This window comes from Myotis nattereri (assembly GCF_964212035.1).
Source record: "Myotis nattereri genome assembly, chromosome: 16".
NCBI classification, from domain to species: domain Eukaryota; kingdom Metazoa; phylum Chordata; class Mammalia; order Chiroptera; family Vespertilionidae; genus Myotis; species Myotis nattereri.
In genome coordinates, this window is record NC_138091.1 from 40987422 (window position 1) to 41006174 (window position 18753).

The 18753-nt window shown below is 50.1% G+C and overlaps 1 protein-coding gene across 1 annotated transcript in view; it reads right to left on the reverse strand.

Moving 5' to 3' along the window:
• The window catches only part of STAT5B (signal transducer and activator of transcription 5B), a 58106-nt gene that overhangs the window by 4310 nt on the left and 35043 nt on the right, over positions 1-18753 (reverse strand). Inside the window, exons 4-17 of the mRNA XM_081109427.1 lie at positions 16087-16243; positions 14898-14987; positions 13876-14050; positions 10908-11038; positions 10545-10696; positions 9911-10066; positions 9339-9518; positions 8636-8723; positions 8436-8558; positions 7227-7319; positions 4267-4473; positions 3011-3105; positions 2771-2901; positions 1298-1468 (exon numbers count right to left, since the gene is read on the reverse strand). Coding sequence (XP_080965553.1) covers positions 1298-1468; positions 2771-2901; positions 3011-3105; positions 4267-4473; positions 7227-7319; positions 8436-8558; positions 8636-8723; positions 9339-9518; positions 9911-10066; positions 10545-10696; positions 10908-11038; positions 13876-14050; positions 14898-14987; positions 16087-16243 — 1949 coding nt within the window. The remainder of the gene's footprint in view (positions 1-1297; positions 1469-2770; positions 2902-3010; positions 3106-4266; positions 4474-7226; positions 7320-8435; positions 8559-8635; positions 8724-9338; positions 9519-9910; positions 10067-10544; positions 10697-10907; positions 11039-13875; positions 14051-14897; positions 14988-16086; positions 16244-18753) is intronic.

Below are 18753 nucleotides of genomic sequence, written 5' to 3' on the forward strand. Positions count from 1 at the left end.
ATAGAATGTAATAATCTAGATTGGGGTGCTAACAAAAAGAAGCAGTGAGATAGATTTTAATTCAAAATATCATATAAACTTAAAATGTCCTGGTTTTTAAAAATACAGCCATCCCATTAGGGTGGGAAGGCATGGCATGTAGGAAAAAGGTCGACTGGTTGGGCTCTGTAGCCTAAGTACAAATCTTTGTAAAATAAAACGTCAGCAAAATAAAACTTAAACGTTAAAAGAACAATGACACGCTGAGGAAAATAACTGCTATGTATAACCAAGGGTTTATTTACTACAGAAAACTATTTACACATCATTAAGAAAAACAGGGACTCCAAAAGAAAGATAAGCAAGGAACATGAACGCACCTCACGGGAAAAAACACTAATGGCCAATAATGTAGACGGGAAGAAATACAGGCTCTGAGGCTAGACTCTCTGAGCTCAAGTCCTGGCTTGGCCTCTTCCTAGCTGTGTGGCCTTTGGCAAATTATTTACTTCTCGGTGCCTCAGTTCCTCATAGGTAAAAGGGGGAACAGTAATAGTAACTACTTCACAGGCCCCTTTTGAGGATTAAATGAGATACTACATAAAAATGTGCCCTAGAAGGGACCTGGTACTCAGTGAGCGTGCAACAAATGCTAGCTGTTCCTGGTGTTTGTATTAATTATTACTGTCATTATCATGATATGAAAAGGTGTTTGACCTTACCTGGAATCAAATAAATGAAAATAAAACCCGAGGTATCATTTTTATGCCAATCAGAGCCAAACCTGAAACCGATGAACAGATTTTATGACTGGTAGGAGGAGGAATGGATTCTTTTTTCTTTTTTTATCCTTTTCTGGACATTTTACAATAAATACATAAAACTTTTATGCTCAGAAAACAAAACCATTTCTGATTTGAAAAACAAAATTTTACCTAATTTTGACTTCAGCTTGTGTTCAAAGCAATTTGTTCCCTTCAATTTGGTATCTGGGGTTAGTGGCAGGTGTGTTTTCTGTATGACTGCAGAATACAGCCCAGGATTTACATCTGCCCTGGATAATGCTCAAGCAACTGTAGGCTAACTCTGCAGGTTTTCATGCAAGACAGACAGACAGACAGACAGACACACACACACACACACATACACACACATATACACACACACATACACACACATATATACACACACATACACACACATACACACACACATACACACACACATATACACACACACATACACACATACACACACACAAATAACTAAAATACAACCAAAACACAACAAAACCAAATCAGAATGCGAACATTGTTACCAGTGGCAGGCTCGCATGGAACTGGCGTGTAATATTTGGAGTACACTTCATCTTTCGGCCGGTCGGGGAACACGTAGATAAGGTAATCCAGGTCCCCCAGGCGGTCGGCCAGGGACCGAATGGAGAAGTCTCTGGTGGTAAAAGGCATCAGATTCCAAAACATTCTTTCCTCTAGACCAATAAACAGAATAATAATGTTCTAAACATAGTTTCTGAGCAAGAAATCTCAATACCCAAATATTCTACAAATGAAAGCTCTCCATTAAATTGTACCCTCCCCCCCAAAAAAACTCTCCATTTAAAAATAACTACAGGTTATAGATCAAATAGCTGTTTTTAAAAATTTAATTAATTTTTAAATGTTTCATTGATTTAAAAAAATTTTAAGAGACAGAGGAAGGGAAAGGGAGAGAGGGCGAGGGAGAGACAGAGGGAAAGGGAGGGAGAGGGGGAGGGGGAGGGGAGGGGAGGGAGGGAGAAACATCAATGTGAGAGAGAAACTTCTGATCAGTTGCCTCCCAGACCCAAGGATGACACACTGGACCAATTGAGCCAGGGCTCGAGTAGCTGTTTTTAAAAGCCATGGGTAGATAGCTGGTGATGCATTCATTCATCACTTTCCTAGAGATGCCGTGATCTCCCTCAGGTGGCTCCAGTTAAACGACGTTCTGTCCTTTTCTAGAAGAAACGTACTGACTCCCTGATTCCCTGCACAAAAGTGTGTAAGGGAGATAGGAAGCAGGCCCACAGCCAGAGGACACGTGAGCACTATAGATGCTGTTCACGTCTTTAAGCCACAAAGCAAACTCGAAAGCTGCTGTTACCCAGTTTGTGAGGGTCAGAGGAAAGAACTAACATTCTTGAATGAAAATGACCCATGACAAGGTCCTTGTGTCAGTTAGGATGAAGGAATAATTAAAATAACATTCCTTCTATGTGAACGACTCCGACTTATTAAAGTACATTTTCACTGAAACCAGCTCAGCTCAAGGTTGGGTAATGAGAAGGTGGACGTTTCAGAAGGGAAGCAGCGGAGGATGTGGACGGGACACTGTACGGCAAGTAGCTGCATCAAGGTTACGCATCTGTGTTTCTCAAAATTAGTACAGTGGGGCCTTGACTTACGAGTGTCCCGACTAACGAGTTTTTTGAGATATCAGCTGTCTCGGCCGATTTTTTGCATTGAGTTGATAGAGTGAGTTAACGAGCTCCTTAACGAGCTCAGTCTCGGAAGGAATTAAACTCGTAAGTCAAGGACCCACTGTACTTGTATTTCCCGTACCAAGATCTTACACAGGCTCTGATATCATCTGCAGCTCTGTCCTGGGTCTACATCTGTGCTTCCCGTAATCAGCACCAGCCTCAGCAAATAATACTGACGCACTGAAGTGTGCCTTAAAGCGATCTTGCAACAAAAGCAGTTAACCGGGCGGGGCCCTCTGGTCTCTACTCGTTAAAGGGAGGGGCACTCACGAGAATCAAACTTCCACGCGATGGTGATCCCGCCAATCTCAGAGTCGCTGAATCGCAGCAGGAAGGTCCCATCGGGCTTGTTAATGAGTAGATCATGGGCCTGTTGCTTATTCACGAAACCCAAAATAGCCCTGGATCACAAAGGTCAAAGGAGCAGAAGCGGAGTGTGATTTTTTTTTTTAAACCGTAGAAAGATAACCTTCCTACTTTATGGCAGACGTAAGAAATGATGATTCTCACCCATCATTCCAATGAGGCTTGAGATGCTTTTTTAACACTTCCATCACACCATCGAACCACTGCCAGAAAGTGTAATTCCGTCCTGGTAAATTTTCCTGATTGGAGACACAACAATGAACACAAGAAGGCAGGGGTGACACTCGGAACAGTACCTGCATCTACTTTAACTGGAAAAGCCAAATGGAACACAACTGTCAGAATCATACAAATGTAAAGACCTGCCTGAGTTTTCCCAAATAAATGGTCCTGCAACAACAACTACAAAAAACAAGATAGAGGAGAAAAGCAACAAACAGGGCAGAACAGCACAGAGTGATTCCCACCCCCTGCTGCGAACACCCGCCCCCTGGGCTGACCGGTCCCGTGCTGGTTTTGATGTGGATGCTGGGACCAGCAGCAGCAGCACCCAAGAGCTCCTGAGAAATGCAGACTTCCAGGCCTCATCCCAGACCCACTGAGTCAGCGTCGGCATCTTAGCCAGATGCCCAGGGAGCTTGTAAATTTGAACTGGATTAGATCACAAGGCCACAGAGATGGCTCCAGCACACAGCAGTCGCCAAGAATGATCAGCAGCATGCAGCTATCAGATTCTAGTGAAAGTCCTGCTGCCCCTATCAAAACACCTCTGACTGCCAGCCAACACGTTGGCCAACTGGTTAACACACAACCACTTAAAAGATTTAGACTCAGAGACTGAGAGATCTCTGAATGAGGGTACTGTGAGATCTCTGAATGAGGGTACTGAGAGATCTCTGAATGAGGGTACTTAAAACCCCGGGGTGGAGGCGGGGGTGATGGTGTAAAAAGGAAAATGTGAAATTTCAAATCAAAGATGTGACAGGGGACGTCTGGATGAGCAGATGCTAGAGGAAGAGGGCCCTCCATCAGCATCCGCTTGGGTGGGCTGAGGGTCCGCGGGAGCCTGACTTCGCATCGCACACCAGGGGACATGGGCATCAAGGGGACTGAGCCATGACGTTCTGATCACCGCCAAAGCTGTACTTCTCCCGGCTCTGCTTCCTCTATCAAACGCACCAGCTTCACACAAAGACCAATTTACTTAAATATGCAAAGACGTGATTTTCTACATAAAAAACATGTCGTTGTCTATTCAGGAGCTTCCTGTTGCTTCAGGCGCATTTTATTCGAGACGGGAAGCCCCAGGGCTGGGGAAGGGAGGCTCCTGCAGGTGTCTGGTTGGAAGGGACTGGTCTCCCTCAAAGCAGCTGGGGGGGTTTGGGGGGGGGCGCCCTCACCCTGTTGAACTGGGACCAGGACACGGACATGCTGCTGTAGTCCTCGAGGTGGCTGCTGCTGCTGTTGAACAGCTTCTGCGCCAGGAACACGAGGTTCTCCTTGGTCAGGCCCCGGTTGCTCTGCACTTCGGCCTTGAATTTCATGTTGAGCGCTTCACACAGCTGCGGCCACAGCACTTTGTCAGGCACGGCAAAGGGCACCCTGCCCTGAGCGGGAGAGAAGCCAGAGCCTTCTGAGAGAACAGTTGCATGATTTATTTCCTCAACCCACAAAAGAAAGACACTGGTGGCGGGATGGCGTTACAAACGTTTGTCCGACTGAGTCTGAGGATAAATTCAAACTTCCATGGGGTGCGCAGTTCCGGAAACTCAGAAGGTTCATCTTACCTTCTTTGCACACAATACAGAGGGCAGCCTCGTGCTACCTACCAACAGTGTCCTGCAAATGGTCCAACCCTCCATCCTCCCAGCCACTAACACAAAACATGACTGAGGTCTGGCTGTAAACCCCATGGGAACAGAAATCTAAAACACCGATTCTCTAGGTACAGAGACAGAGAGCGACTGTGTGTGTGTGTGTGTGTGTGTGTGTACGCTCATACATGTGTGTGCACAAGTGTAAGCCTTGTCTTTGACAACTTCTGCCAAGAAAGAACTCTGGCTCAAAGTGAAACAACTTAAGGAAGAATAGTAACTATGAGTTAGCTTTATTAAAAACAGGTGAGAATATGAATTTGTAATAAACCGTTTTCATTCCATTCAGCCATAGTACTTCATTTTAATGACCATAAAAATATTTTTGAGTAGGCAATTCCTTCACGTGATATGACATTTTTAAAGTACAGCAAGTTATACAGTGAAGTCTCTTTCCTAGTCCTGTCCCCTAGCAACCCAGTTCCTCTTCCCAAAGGCATGTGATGTAGTTTCTTGTTTACACCTCCAAAGCTATTCTATGCTGGCCTGCAAATACACACAATTTTTCCTTCAAAAAATACAAATGGAAGCATAAAATCCACATGTCCTGCATCTCCCTTTTTTCACTTAATACTAAACCTGGGAGACCTCACATCAGCATGTAAAGAAATTCCTTATTTTTGTTTGTGGCTGCTACATATTCTACAACTAGAGGCCCAGTACACAAAATCTGTGCACGGGTATGGTCCCTAGCGGGTGCCGGCCACCGGCCGTGGCCTCCCTTTGTTCCATGCTGCCCCCTGGTGGAAAGTGCGTGTCATAGCGAGCGATAGAACTCCTGAGGGGACACTTTGTATATTAGGCTTTTATATATATACTAGAGGCCCGGCGCACGAAATCATGCATGCGTAGCTCGCTCCCGCTTGCCGCCGCCAGCCGCCCTGCCTGCCGCCTCCAGCCGCCGCTCGCAGGACAGGGGTAGGAGGGACCAAAAGATGGTCAATGCACCTCATGGCGACTGGTCGAGCGGTCATTCTGGTCATTACACTTATGGTCCCTGGCCTTTTATTATATAGGATAGATATGGACAGGACACTGTATTACAAGTAGCTACGTCAGGGTTACACATCTGTGTTTCTCAAAATGAGTACTTGTGTTCCCCATAATAAGATTGTACACAGGCTCTGGTATTATCTGCAGCTTTGTCATGGGTATACATGTGTGCTTCCCATAATTAGTACTGGCCTCAGTAAATAATAAGTGCTCACTAAAGTGTATGTTAAAGTAATCTTGCAACAAAAGCAGTTAATGTTAATGGAAGAATAATAGTATATTCAACCAGACTCCCATACATGGACATCTATGTGTCAGCCTTCAACCTTTAGCTAAGCAACGCTGCAATATGCTTATATCATGACATATATACAGATGTACCTATAAATTCCCATAAGTATGTATTTATTTTTAAAAAGCATACAATAAATGCACCCTAACATTCTGAAAATGTCTTAAAAAAAATGCTTATATGTTTAGACAAGACACTTTAGCAATGACATGTTGCAGGGGATGCCAAAGTGGCCGGGGGAGTGAGGCCTGGGGACAGGCAGAGAAGGAGAAGAGAGAGGTGACAATCCTACCCAGCAGGCTTATCAGGACAAGATATAGGCAGATGGATTTCAAAAGGAGCCTCAAACTCAGGGTTTGTAGCACAGCATAGCAGAATTTCTGATAAGAATCTCACCTCTGCAGCAAATACACTGTTCTGTAGAGAAAACTGTTGAGAATGTAAGACTGTTCCCATTAGAGAAGAACATACTTTTATGTCCCAAATAACAACTAGAACCCTCTAATCATGCTTTTACAGACTAACCTCTACTGGAAATACACGTAGAACTGGGCCTACTGAATGGTGTGAAAATGCTCAGCAGGCAGCACGCCAGTGGTATTCAGAGAGCATTTGGGTGCATAAACCCATAAAATTGTGTTTTTACCCTTACTCTCATTCTTCATGAGAGACGTGGGATGAATCACAGAACCTAACATTTGGCAACTAAATGTCACCCTCATTTATTGGAAGGAGGATGACAGGAAGCAACTTCTGAGCTAAAGGCACCTCCTGAGAGGATGCACCTCCAGAAGGAACCTGGGAGCCCCAACTTCCACGTATGGTTTCACCCAGGGATTCAAAACAAAAGCTCCTGAGCATGGAGTCTGAGACAAGCATTTTGTATGTTATGTAGTTTATCTTCCTAACGACACTAGGGAGCATTATGATCCTGGGTTGTAGACACTTAGGGGCCTTGAACTCAGAGAGGGAAAGTGAATTTCCCACAGCCACAGAGTGAGGACATGGGGCAGCTTGCCCTGAAACCTGGGCCTGGCGTCAAGCCCATCCTCTTTCCATTTCCTACACACACTCCCTTCTGTCTCCCGCCAACAAGAACAGCATTTTTTTTTTCTATGCTCTTTTGGGGATAACACGTGAAAGAGATTCATCACACCAGCATCAAGACCTTGAGACCCTCAGGCCCAAGGGATCAACTCACAGATTCCGCAAAAGCATTGTCCCAGAGAACCGTGGCTGTCGCATTGTTGTCCTGGCTGCCGTGGACAATCACCACCACCGGGAGGGACAGGGTCTGCAAAGACACAGAAGGGCTGAGCGCCCACAAGCCACACTGCTTCCCTTTCTCTTCTTTTTTTCAATCACAACATGTTCATTCTTCAAGCTTCAGTGAATGTCACCTGGGGCACAGAATGTGAATGGCTCCGGGAATAATATGACTTCTCCACATTGGCAAAATCTTAGGCATTTCAGATATGGTAAAAGAGGTTTCATTAGGTATTTCTGAAGGATGGAATAAGTTCTCTAAGTTACACAGAGAAGAGAGAGTACAGCCCAGCCGGTGTGGCTCAGTGGCTGAGCATCGACCCACAAACCAGGAGATCACAGTTCCATTCCAGGACAGGGCACATGCCTGGGTTGTGGGCTTGATCCCCAGTAGGGGGCATACAGGAGGCAGCCGATCAATGATTTTATTCCATCACTGATGCTTCTATCTCTCCCTTCCTCTCTCTAGAATCAATAAGAACATTATATATGTATACTAGAGGCCCGGTGCACAAAAATTTGTGCACTGGGGCGGGGGGGGGGGGAGTCCCTCAGCCCAGCTTATGCCCTCTTGCAGTCTGGGACCCCTCGGAGGATGCTCTCTGGGGCATCGGGCCCAAGCTGGCAGTCAGACATCCCTCTGGCAGCCCTGGAGCTCTCGGGGGATGTCCACTTGCCAGCGGGGAGCAGGCCTAAGCTGCAGTCGGAACTTTCTTAGCGCTGCTGAGGAGGCAGGAGAGGCTCCCACCACCACTGTACTGGCAGCTGTCAGCCTGGCTTGTGGCTGAGCAGAGCTCCCCCTGTGGGAGCACACTGACCACCAGAGGGCAGCTCCTGCATTGAGCGTCTGCCCACTGGTGGTCAGTGTGTGTCATAGTGACCAGTCATTCCCAGTCGTTCTGCTGTTAGGGTCAGTTTACATATTACCCTTTTATTATATAGGATATATATATGTATTTTTTAAAGAGAGAGTATGGAGACCTTTTGGGGTGTGTGTGCAAGGTGAGGGGGAGGGAGCAAGTAACAAATATCCATCCTCACTTTCTGTTCATCAATAAAAAATTTTTAAAAAGGGACTATGTGACCCAAACAATTCTTGTGTGAATAAAGTGCTCACAGACACACTGCTGAGGGAGGGCTTTACCTTGACTTGAAAAACCAGCTCATTCCCACCAACACTGAACTGTGATTCAAACAGGATTGTGAATTTTTCTTCGGTTACTGACTCTGCCCCACGACGGTCAGACCTCTTGATGCGTTTCAGGGACTGCAAAGGAGAAAACTCAGGCGGCCAGGTCCTCAGATAAGCAGGGGAAATCTGTTCTTCCCCTCCCTCCACCTCACCATGTTCCGGAAGTGGGCGCTGAGCGTGCCCGTGGCCTGGTGATACTCCATTACACAGCAGTTGTTCAAGATTTCTCCACTGTACTCGCTGCCAATCAGAGAGAGACGCAGCTCTAAACCCCCCGCAGGCTCTCGGCTCACAGCGGGCAGAGATATGCTCGGGGTCGGAGGAACCACAGAAGGTATTTAAAAACGTATGTCATGCCATGACTGGCTTGGTTCAGTGGACAGAGAGTCAGACAGACTGAGGACTGAAGGGTCCCAGGTTCGATTCCGGTCAGGGGCACATGCCTGGGTTGCAGGCTCGATCCCGAGTGGGGGGCCTGCAGGAGGCAGCCAATCAATGATTCTCTCTCTCATCACTGGTGTTTCTGTCTCTCTCCCACTCCCTTCCTCTCTGAAATCAATAAAAACATATTTAAAAAATAAATAAAAATTTACGTCATTTAGAAGACACGTTAGTTCCATAAAACACAAGAAATAAATATACATAAAATATACAAAAGTTTTCTTAAGTGAATTCCTACTAAGTGAAACCATGTCGTACTATCTGCACAGAAGAACCCCTTCTGCTCTTTCTCTGAGAGCCAGAGAGGCCAGCAGGGCTGCCGGGCCCCCCACACGGGACCCTTCTGAGGAGGACCCCTCCACCCACGGCCAGGCCGCGAGGAAAGGGGCCGCGACGCAGGAAGGACGCACGTACTTGCGGGTGTTCTCGTTCTTGAGCAGCGACTTGGCCTGCTGCTCGCTGATGATGGTGGCCTTCACCTGGGGGGGGTTCATGTGCACGTTCAGCTTCCCCCCCACCAGCAGGCGCACGGTGGCTGCAAACTTGGTCTGGGTCTTCAGGACCTGAGGGGGCTGCTTCTCAATGATGAACGTGCTGCGGGGACCCAAGGGACGAGATGCTGCCTCAGGGGACAGGGCTCCGGTCCCCGTGTGGGGAGGAGGCCGCACACAGGGCTCGGCAGGCAGAGGAAGGGCACGTGGCCAACACCCTGTTCCCAGGGGGGCCACTGAGAGCCGTGGGGAGGCGGGAGGGGAGGCAGGGAAGTGAACTCGGCAGCTGGCACGGGGCTGCAGGAAGCAAGGGCAGCCCAGGTAGCGCTCACAAGAGAAACTGGGAAAGGTCAACGGCGACTGGGGACAGAAGGGAAAGGGTGTGAGCAGAGAGAGACAAGGGTGCCAGTGAGAGCCCCCCCATCTGCAAAGCACCCCCTGCCTCCCCAGGCCAACCACATGCAGGGCGGGGCGTGGCCGAGAGGCAGCAGTCACCTGGTCACCAGGGCGGAGATGATGTCTGTGATGGTGGCATTGACCTCAGCCAGCATCTCCTCCACGGGGCCGGGGATGGGCAGCTGCTGGCAGAGGTGCTCAGCTCTGCGGATCTGCTGCCGGTTCTGCCAGATGATCTCGGCCAACTTCTCACACCTGCACCCCAGCCCCGGGGCCAAAGGAAAGGACAGGCCTTCACCCCTCCCCGAGGCCAAAGGTGAAGAGGCTCCAGGCTGGGGTGAACCCCCAGGACCTAGCCCCACGCTCACCCAGGAAGGCTTTACACCTCAGCGCCCACTCCTGTCCCCTAAGCAGAGCAGGACAGGGGCTGCCCTGACTTCCAGAAACACAGACACGCAGGAGGCGTGACCCTGGTTTGTACCCGACCAGCCGAGCATCAGCCCAGGGCACCCGGCCCTGCCCCCCCGCCCCCCCCACCCGCCAGCACAGTGACTCCCTTCCCAGGGAGGGGCACGACGGGGCACCAGGGTCTGTGTCGGGAACCAGACCATGGTGAAGGAAGGCCTGCCACCGGGCAGAGCGAGCGGGCGCACATGGGAACTCGGGAGCAGAATAAGCAGCTGGCAGACCACCCTGAGCCCCGGCCCCCGGCCCCTCCCTGCCCCCCCCTTACCAGGACTGCAGCACGTCCAGGCTGCCCTCAGGGGGCCCCCCGTTCCCGGCCAGCTGCTGCCGCCGCTTCCACTGGATCAGCTCGTCGTCCAGGATGATGGTCTGCTGCTTGCGCAGCAGCTGCAGCGTCTTCTGGTGCTTCTCGGCCAGCTCCTGGGGGGGGGGGGGCAGGCCCTCTGGCTCCTGGGGAACAGCCCTGCGGGGCCCCACTCAGGAGGCCGGGCCTGCCCCCCCGACCCGCTCTGCCTCACAGGCACCACAGGCCTCCTGCCCCCCGGGGTCCGGGCCTGTCCCTCTCTCGGTCCCCGACAGCTCAGGAGGTGGACCCCCACGCCCGGGGGAGAGGGACGCACACCCCACTCACCACGCGGTACTGCTGCAGCGTCTGGGCCTCGCGCTGCAGCCAGGCCTCCAGGGACACCTGCTTCTGCTGCAGGGCTGTCTCCCGGCTCAGACGCTCCTGCGGGTTCAGCTGGGCCAGCTGGGCAAACTGAGCTGCAGGAGGGACAGGACACCATGGCCATGACCCCCAGCTTCCAGCAGGAAACCCAGAGAGACCACACTCACTTGCTCTGCAGACAAGACCCTCAGGGGGACGTGTCTGACCAGCGGCCAGTCAGGGATCTGGCAGCCAAGGGCCCCGGAGAGGCGCCAGCTTCACTCCCTGGCCCCCAACTCTGAGCTCCCCTCTAGGGACGAGGAGACAGAAGCTTGTGGGGACAGCTGAGGAGGATCCTACCACCCCGGCCCACACGGCTGGGGCCCGCCTTCCTCACGCCACATTGGGGTCCGGCTTGGAGCCACTCCGCCTCGTCTGCCTCGGCCTGGCCACCTGCTAGCGGGGTGGACTCGGGGGAATCCCCTCACTCCCCTGTGCCTCAGTCTCCCCGTGTGCAAAACGGGGAGCCTGCTCCCTGCCTCGGCCGAAGGAAGGATGAAAAGCGCTGATATGGAAAATGCTCAGGGAGCTGCCTGGCACGTGGAAGCTCTGGGTGAGAGTTAGTCCTTGTTGCTCAATGGGCTACGGGACAGGACTGAAGGGTGACGGGGACCAGCAGCTCTCCGCCTCGGCCTCGCCAGGGAAGGCCCTGCTCCTGGGCCTGTGCCGCCTCCTGGGGCACAGCTGCCTCTCCTCAGGGAGAGGAGGTTCTCTGCACAGGAAGGCGCCTCTCGAGTTTGTCCAGGTTGGGTCACTGTGAGCTCAGCTGACCAACAGGAAGAGAAAAGAGAGAAGATGAAGAAGAAAGAAGAGAGCGAGGGAGGGGCCTGCACAAAAGCAGCAAGATTCTCAACCTGCTGCAGTGGCTCAGTGGGTTGAGCATCATCTGGTGCACCCAACCACCAGGGCACCCAAAGAAGGCAAATGCCCAACGTTTCTCTCCCTCTCTCTCTCTCTCTCTCTCTCTCTCTCTCTCTCTCTCCCTCCATGTCCTCAGGTGGGGATTTAAAATAAATTAAATAAGTTAAGAAAAAAAAAAGTAGCAATATTCTCTCAGGAAACGGAGGCAATTCTCTTCATATTAGCTTTAGGACGCTCATCGATGGTAGGAATAGGGAGTCAGTGTGGCATAATTACCCTCTTTAAAAACATCAGTTATGAAATACTTAAGACATAGGGAAGGGAGAAAGAATGATATAAAAACACCGTGAATTCATAACCCACATTAAGCAATCAAACATTTCCCAATTAAAGCCACCTGCTCACCTCCACAGCCTGCAATCCCATCCCCCGCCTAGGGAAACACTAGCCTAAATTCTGGGGTAATTATGGGCAGCCAAGAGCCATTTTGAACACCCAGTGTCCTTCCTCGGGCTGAGTCAAGAAGATGTGAGCATCAGCCTGTCTTGGTCAAGCTCCTGGCAGGCCTCTGAGGGCCACGTCACACTGACCTAGGCCCTGCCCCAAGGTCGCACAGGCTGGGACAGACCAAAGCAACTCTAGACAGCCAGGAAGAGCCCAGACGAGAAGGGCATTCAGAGAGACGGCTCCCATCTCACTGCAGGGGCCTGAGCAGGGAGAGCATCGTCCAGCAGGGAGCACAGCAGGGTCGTCTGGGGGCCACCTCAGGATCCTGCCACCACAGGGAGGTGGTGGTGTCCCCAACACCTGGTGCGGCCTCCCTCTGCGAGCGACCCAGTTAGGTTTCTCCGGGCAATTTGCAGACGTTTCTGGGAAGGACGCCAGGAGATGTGGGGCAATTGTCTGCTCCACTGGAGGGAACTGAGCCTTCTCTGCACAACAGATCAATAGTCTGTGTTTCTGATGGTGAACTTGATAAATGAGACTGAACTGACATTGCCTGATGGGTACAAGCCCAAACCAGAACCCAAACCCAAACCCATACATAGGAAACAGAAAACCCAAGAATGGGATCATCGATATGGTGACCAGTCTGGGAGAGAACTAAGAGCTTGGCTATCCTGTTCCCCCATCTGGGAAGTGGGCTTTCTCCACCCCCCCACCACCCCGCCCCAGGGCCAGTCAGGTATGGAATCAGATGGGAAGGAGACATGCTAGACTCATCCCACCATTTACTCAACACCTACTGTGATTCAGGCAGTGTGCTGGCCTGAGGGTATAGAGATGTAAGACACAGTCCCTTCTCAAAGAATTTACATCCTAGTGGGGAAGACACAGCTAATAAACAGTATCGATATAATTACAGGACGGTGCCCACACGCGCGGTATTAGAAGAGCACACTGCGTGTGCGTGTGTGTGTGTGCACGTGTGCGTGCGTGTGCATGCGTGTGTGCGCGTGTGCGTGTGCGTGTGTCTTTGTGTGTGTGTGTGTGAATGGCTGGTTGGTGCAGCAAAGGCTTCTCTGAGGAAACCACTGCCACACTGCCAGGCCCCCACAAGGACAGCAGAGGGTGCTGTTGAGGCTCCACAGCCTCTGGGCTGACTCTGAAGTTCTCCGTACCCAGACTGCCAGGCTGGATTCCCACCAGGAAGGGGGGCCTTTGTCTACGGGCAACTGATGTGCCCCAGGATGGCCTCTCTGAATCGCTGTGCAGAACATGAAGTTTGTCACCAGAAACACAGTCCTGAGCCCTTACACTGGCCCTGCTCAGAGAGTAAAGCAGCACTTAACACATACAAAACCACCGTCTGGGTGCTGTCTACTGGACTGGGAGCGCTTCCTGCAAGACCAGGAGCCGGCTGGGTACGGGAAGCCTGAGTGGGAGCCACACTCTCCGAAGGCAAGCCTCTGCCTTCTCCCCTTCCCAGGCCTCATCTTCCCCACGCGAACGAGTCCCCGATGCTCCAGAGAAAGGCAGCTGGTTCTCCCGACAGGACCTGAGCTTCTTCCCAGCCCCACTCCCGCCTCACCCTGGATCCTCAGGCTCTCCTGGTACTGGATGATGAAGTACTCCTGCGTCTGCTGCAGCTTCTTCAGTTCGTTCTCGGTGTCCTGCGTGACCAGCCGCAGCTCCTCAAAGGTCTGGTTGATCTGAAGGTGTTTCTGGGACATGATGTCGGCAAGACTCCCGGCTGGAGAGGCACCCTGGACACAGAGCGGGGGAAGAGTGCAGGCAGCAGTGAGGACGGGAGACCACTCAGGCCTCAATGCAAGGGATCAGCCAGCACCTATCACGGGGATGAAACCCCAAAACCTTAACTTTGAGTCCTAGGAGTTGCAAACATCATTTGTGAGAATTGGTGTAGAGTCGGAAAAGAGGAGAAAAGGGTGCGCTGGCGGACCATGGCATCCTCCTAAGACACAGCAGGAATTCCTAGTGCAGCTCTGGCCTCCACCAGACTATCCCAATCACGGTCCATCTAATTCCCTTCAAAGTTACCTGGGTTTTCCTAATGATGATGACCCCTGGGGACAAAGTGGGGAACAGGCAGGTGAACACACAGTGTCTTTGCTCTCATTCAAGACCTACTTGTGACTGAGGGGAGAGGGAATCAGGGGAACCTCTCCCAGGTATCATCCTGGAGACCCCAAAGTGAAGTGACAGGTGTGTGTGTGTGGGGGGGCATCCACAAGGGCTTTGTGGATCCAGGCATTGAAGTGACCTGGTCTGATCCATTCCTTCACCAGCTGGCTGAGAGAAGGCGGGCAGAAGTCTCACCTGAATATAGACATGACTTGACTGAAAAATTATTCATTGGGGGTTGAATTACTTCACACCTGTGCACATTCTTTTGTGGTTGCAAGCTCATCAGGCTATACATCAGTTAAGGGCAGAGTACAGCCTTCTATTTCCTGTTGCCTCTTAGAATAAGACTCTGTTTATAGAGACACTGATAGGTGCGCCCCAAGCCATCATGACATACGGGGTCCAGAGGGAAGTGGGCAAGATGGGGTTTCCCAACTCCTCTCCCCACACCCAGGGGACACTCACATTGTTGGCTTCTCGGACCAGCCTCTGCTCATTGTACAGAATGTGCCGGATGCAGCGGACCAGCTCCATGGGGCAGCGGTCATACGTGCTCTGAAAGAATCCAAGAGCAGACATCACTCTGTTCCCCTCCATGCTACGGGCCTAACCCCGCCTTGGAGCAGACCCCTAGAGACACGGTGCTGTAATCAGGAGCTATGCTGCTCCTCCAATATCAACGGGGGACAAGGAAAGCACCTTGTAAAAAACCCAGCTACGTAAGAAGGTAAGAGTACTTCATTTCTTGCGCCCTAATGTGCCCGAAGTACTAGGGCATCATTCTCGGACACAGGAGGAATACACGTCAAACGGCCACCTCAGAGGAGAACCTGGACACCACTTTGCTGGGCAATGCAAATCGCTCCACCAGCGACGGGGAGAGGGGCGTTGTATGTCTCCAGATGTGGTGCCGTGAGAAGGACACAACAGCCTTCAGGGTGCGGATCAGGGTTGTGTAACCCGAATCTAATCATGAGGAAACGCCACACAAACCCAACATGAGATACATTTTATCTTTAAGAAGTAGAGGAGCTGAATTACTTCAGAGTGTCAGTGTCACTAAAGACAAAGAAAGGCTGAGACACAGTTCCAGATTAAAGGCAATTAAAGAGACACGATGACTAGACGCACGATGTGACGCTGGACTGGATCCTGGACTGGAGGGGGTGGAAATAAACGCCCTACAGGGCATCAAGTCATTTGACAAGATGGGAAGACAGACGTAAAGTCACCCGAAGGCGTTCTGTCAACGCCCAGTTTACTGACGGTGATGACAGGATGACAAGGATGTAAGAGAAGGCGCACAGTCTTAGGAAACGGACGCTGCAGTACTAGGGGCAAAGGGACGTGATGTGCACAACCTGCTCTCAAGTGACCAAAAAAACGTGTGTGTGCGGAGAGCACACGATAAAGCAAATGCTAACAATGGGCGTCTTTGTAGCAACCTCGCAACTTTTTGTGAACTTGACGTTATTTTCAAATACAAAGTTTAAAAAGAGCCACAACCGTGACAATAAACAACAGGAGCTTTATGCGGGCAGCTCGAGGACGACGACGACAGCGCTGGGCTGAAGAGAAGGAAACTGTCTGGAGGGAGTGCCGAACGGAGGAGGCCCGCCGGGGCCGGCAGCGGCGCCCCGGCGCTCACACCCACCTGCAGCTGCGTGGCGTAGTGCCCCAGCTTGATCTTCAGCAAGAACCCATCTTCCCCCACCTGGTGCTCCGCCTTCTTCTGCAGCTCCTGCACCAGGCCCTCCAGCAGCTGGGTGGCCTTAATGTTCTCCTGTGGATTATCAAGATCTATTGAGTCCCTAGGGGAAAAAAATTACATACATATGTATACATACATGCACATGAGCCTGTATCAATGCAGCCTCAACACATCACACCCTGTCTCTGGCTAAAGAGATTTCGGCGTAAAGCTCACTGCACATTTGAGGAGAGTTCCATTCACATGGACTAGATGCCTGCATGCACCTAACCCTAATCCACTGACTGCCTGAGTGGACTGGATAAGAGTCTATTGTCTTTCTTCTTTTTTTAACAATGTGCTGCCCTTGCTCTTCCTCCTACTCACTTGCTGTGGTGCCCGTGCTCCCCGCTGGGAATGAAGGGAGAGGGACGTGCTCTGTGCACACTGAAGGAAGCGGGGCTCCGGTAATTTCCTATTTACAGTCACCCCTTCACGGTGTAAGCGGCACAATGTCGAGAATGTTTACTTTTTTTTCCCCCACCCTCGAATGGTTCTGTATGTTGCGAATGTCACATAAAGTGTTTTCTTTAGGCAGGTGAAACGACACTTATTGCTGTTTCTAAGAAGCCTTGGAAATGATTCATTCAGACAGACTCTTCCTAGAGCGTTTACACAAGTCGCAGACGCGGGACCTGCAGGCAACACTAACTCCCCCAGGGAACCAGAGGCTCTGTACTGATGCAGAGCCAGGCGACGGTGACAGGGCTTGGATGGCCTCCCTTCCTCCCTCTCTCCTTCCCCGTTCTCAGCCCCCCTCCCCGACACGCTCATGTTTTAAACAATTTAAGGCAACAGTTGCTATTTGGCAGAACTTAATTACTCAGCTCACTGGAGAAGCCAAACAGCTATCAGACTGAAATAATATTCAATTGCTGTTGCTCGAGTCTAAAGCCAAACAAGAGATTCGGTGCTCGCTAAAAAGTGCTGTCACCTCTGACCCCATCGTGTCAGTTAGCAACTAATTTCAAATGGAGGCACAAACAGGAGTACCACACGTTGGTAACGGACTTCATCAAACGATGTGCTGAACTATGCACTTGGAGAAGGCAGCAGAGAAAGTCAAATGTTAAATGTGCATGGTCTATGGACTAAATAAAATAGATATTAACTAAAAGCCTGGAAGGAAGGAATGGCGGCCCAGCATGCACCCCTGTGTCAACCGGCAATAACGCTCCTCGTCCGAGGAAGCCATTCTTGAGAAGATCCAGTCTCATGGAAAACAAGTACTGGTTCTTGTACTTAATTCTCTGTCCTTCTCCCCAGGCCCCCCCCCCCAAATATTTTCTTACCGTAAACATGAAGAACTGGACATTTTTATTAAAATCTTTATACTCTTTTTTTAAAATACATTTTTATTGATTTCAGAAATGAAGGGAGAAGGAGAGACAGAAACATCAATGATGAGAGAGAATCATTGATTGGCTGTCTCCTGCACGCCCCACACTGGGGCTCGAGCCCACAACCTGGGCATATGCCCTAATCGAATTGTGATCTCCTGGTTCATCGGTCGACGCTCAACCCCTGAGCCACGCCGGCCGGGCTAAAATCCTTATATTCTTAAGAAAACCCAAACTAAGGAAAATTCTAGAGTTACTGAGGTGGTAACTTCGTAAGTTAAATAAATGTCTAATAACTATGTTGTATACCTGAAACGAATACAATATTGTATGCCACTGTCATTGGAAAAAAATCTTTTTAACTAAATAAAATTCAGATTTCCTTTAATATCAACACAAGTCTCTTAACATTTGCTCAGTAAGAAGACAACGCGGAAATTCTATCCAATGACATTTTAAATAAACAGAAACCTCCTATTAATGTTTTTCTGAACTCCTCAAGATCTTTAAAAAAGAAAAGGAAATGGAAAAGCACTACGCAAGGTGCAGCTGACACGCTCACACTTAGCTCTCCTTTTTCTCACTTAATTACACGGGGCTGAGTTTTTTTTTTTAATTGCCTAGAAAATTGCCTTCCTGGAGCTCTCTCGTTTCTGGAGAGAAATTCGCTACTAATACACAATTGCGACTATTCCCAGGCAGCGTGACTGCCAGGGATACAGCCCTCCTCGAACAGCAGCATAAAGGCCGCCTCCTCCCGGGCTCTGTCGGAGAGGCCACGCCACCCGCAATGGCGCACGCCTGGAGCAGAGGATGAGTCTGTCAGATCAGACTGACCGGCTGGTGACAAACCAGCCTGCTCCCGGCCCGGAGCAGAGCAGCGGGCGTCCTACTGCCTGGCGTGCAATAATGTCAGTGAGAAATATTCCTATCAGTTGACTGCATTGTACTAATTCTAAAAGCGTTTAAAAACAATTCCCCCTGAATATATAATACAGAGTGATTTGGAAAATAGGAAAAATAAACATGCTTGTTAAATCTGCCATCAAGATATAATTATCGTTAATATTTTGGTGTATCGTCGTTTAGTCTTTATGTGTACATATAATTTACATATAAATTTGAAAACACCAATGTCTCTCCATTGTTAAATTTGTTAACAATACATTTTTTAAAAATTATGTGAATGGACATAGCTTATCTGTCCCATTCAGCACTAAATTCTATGTGG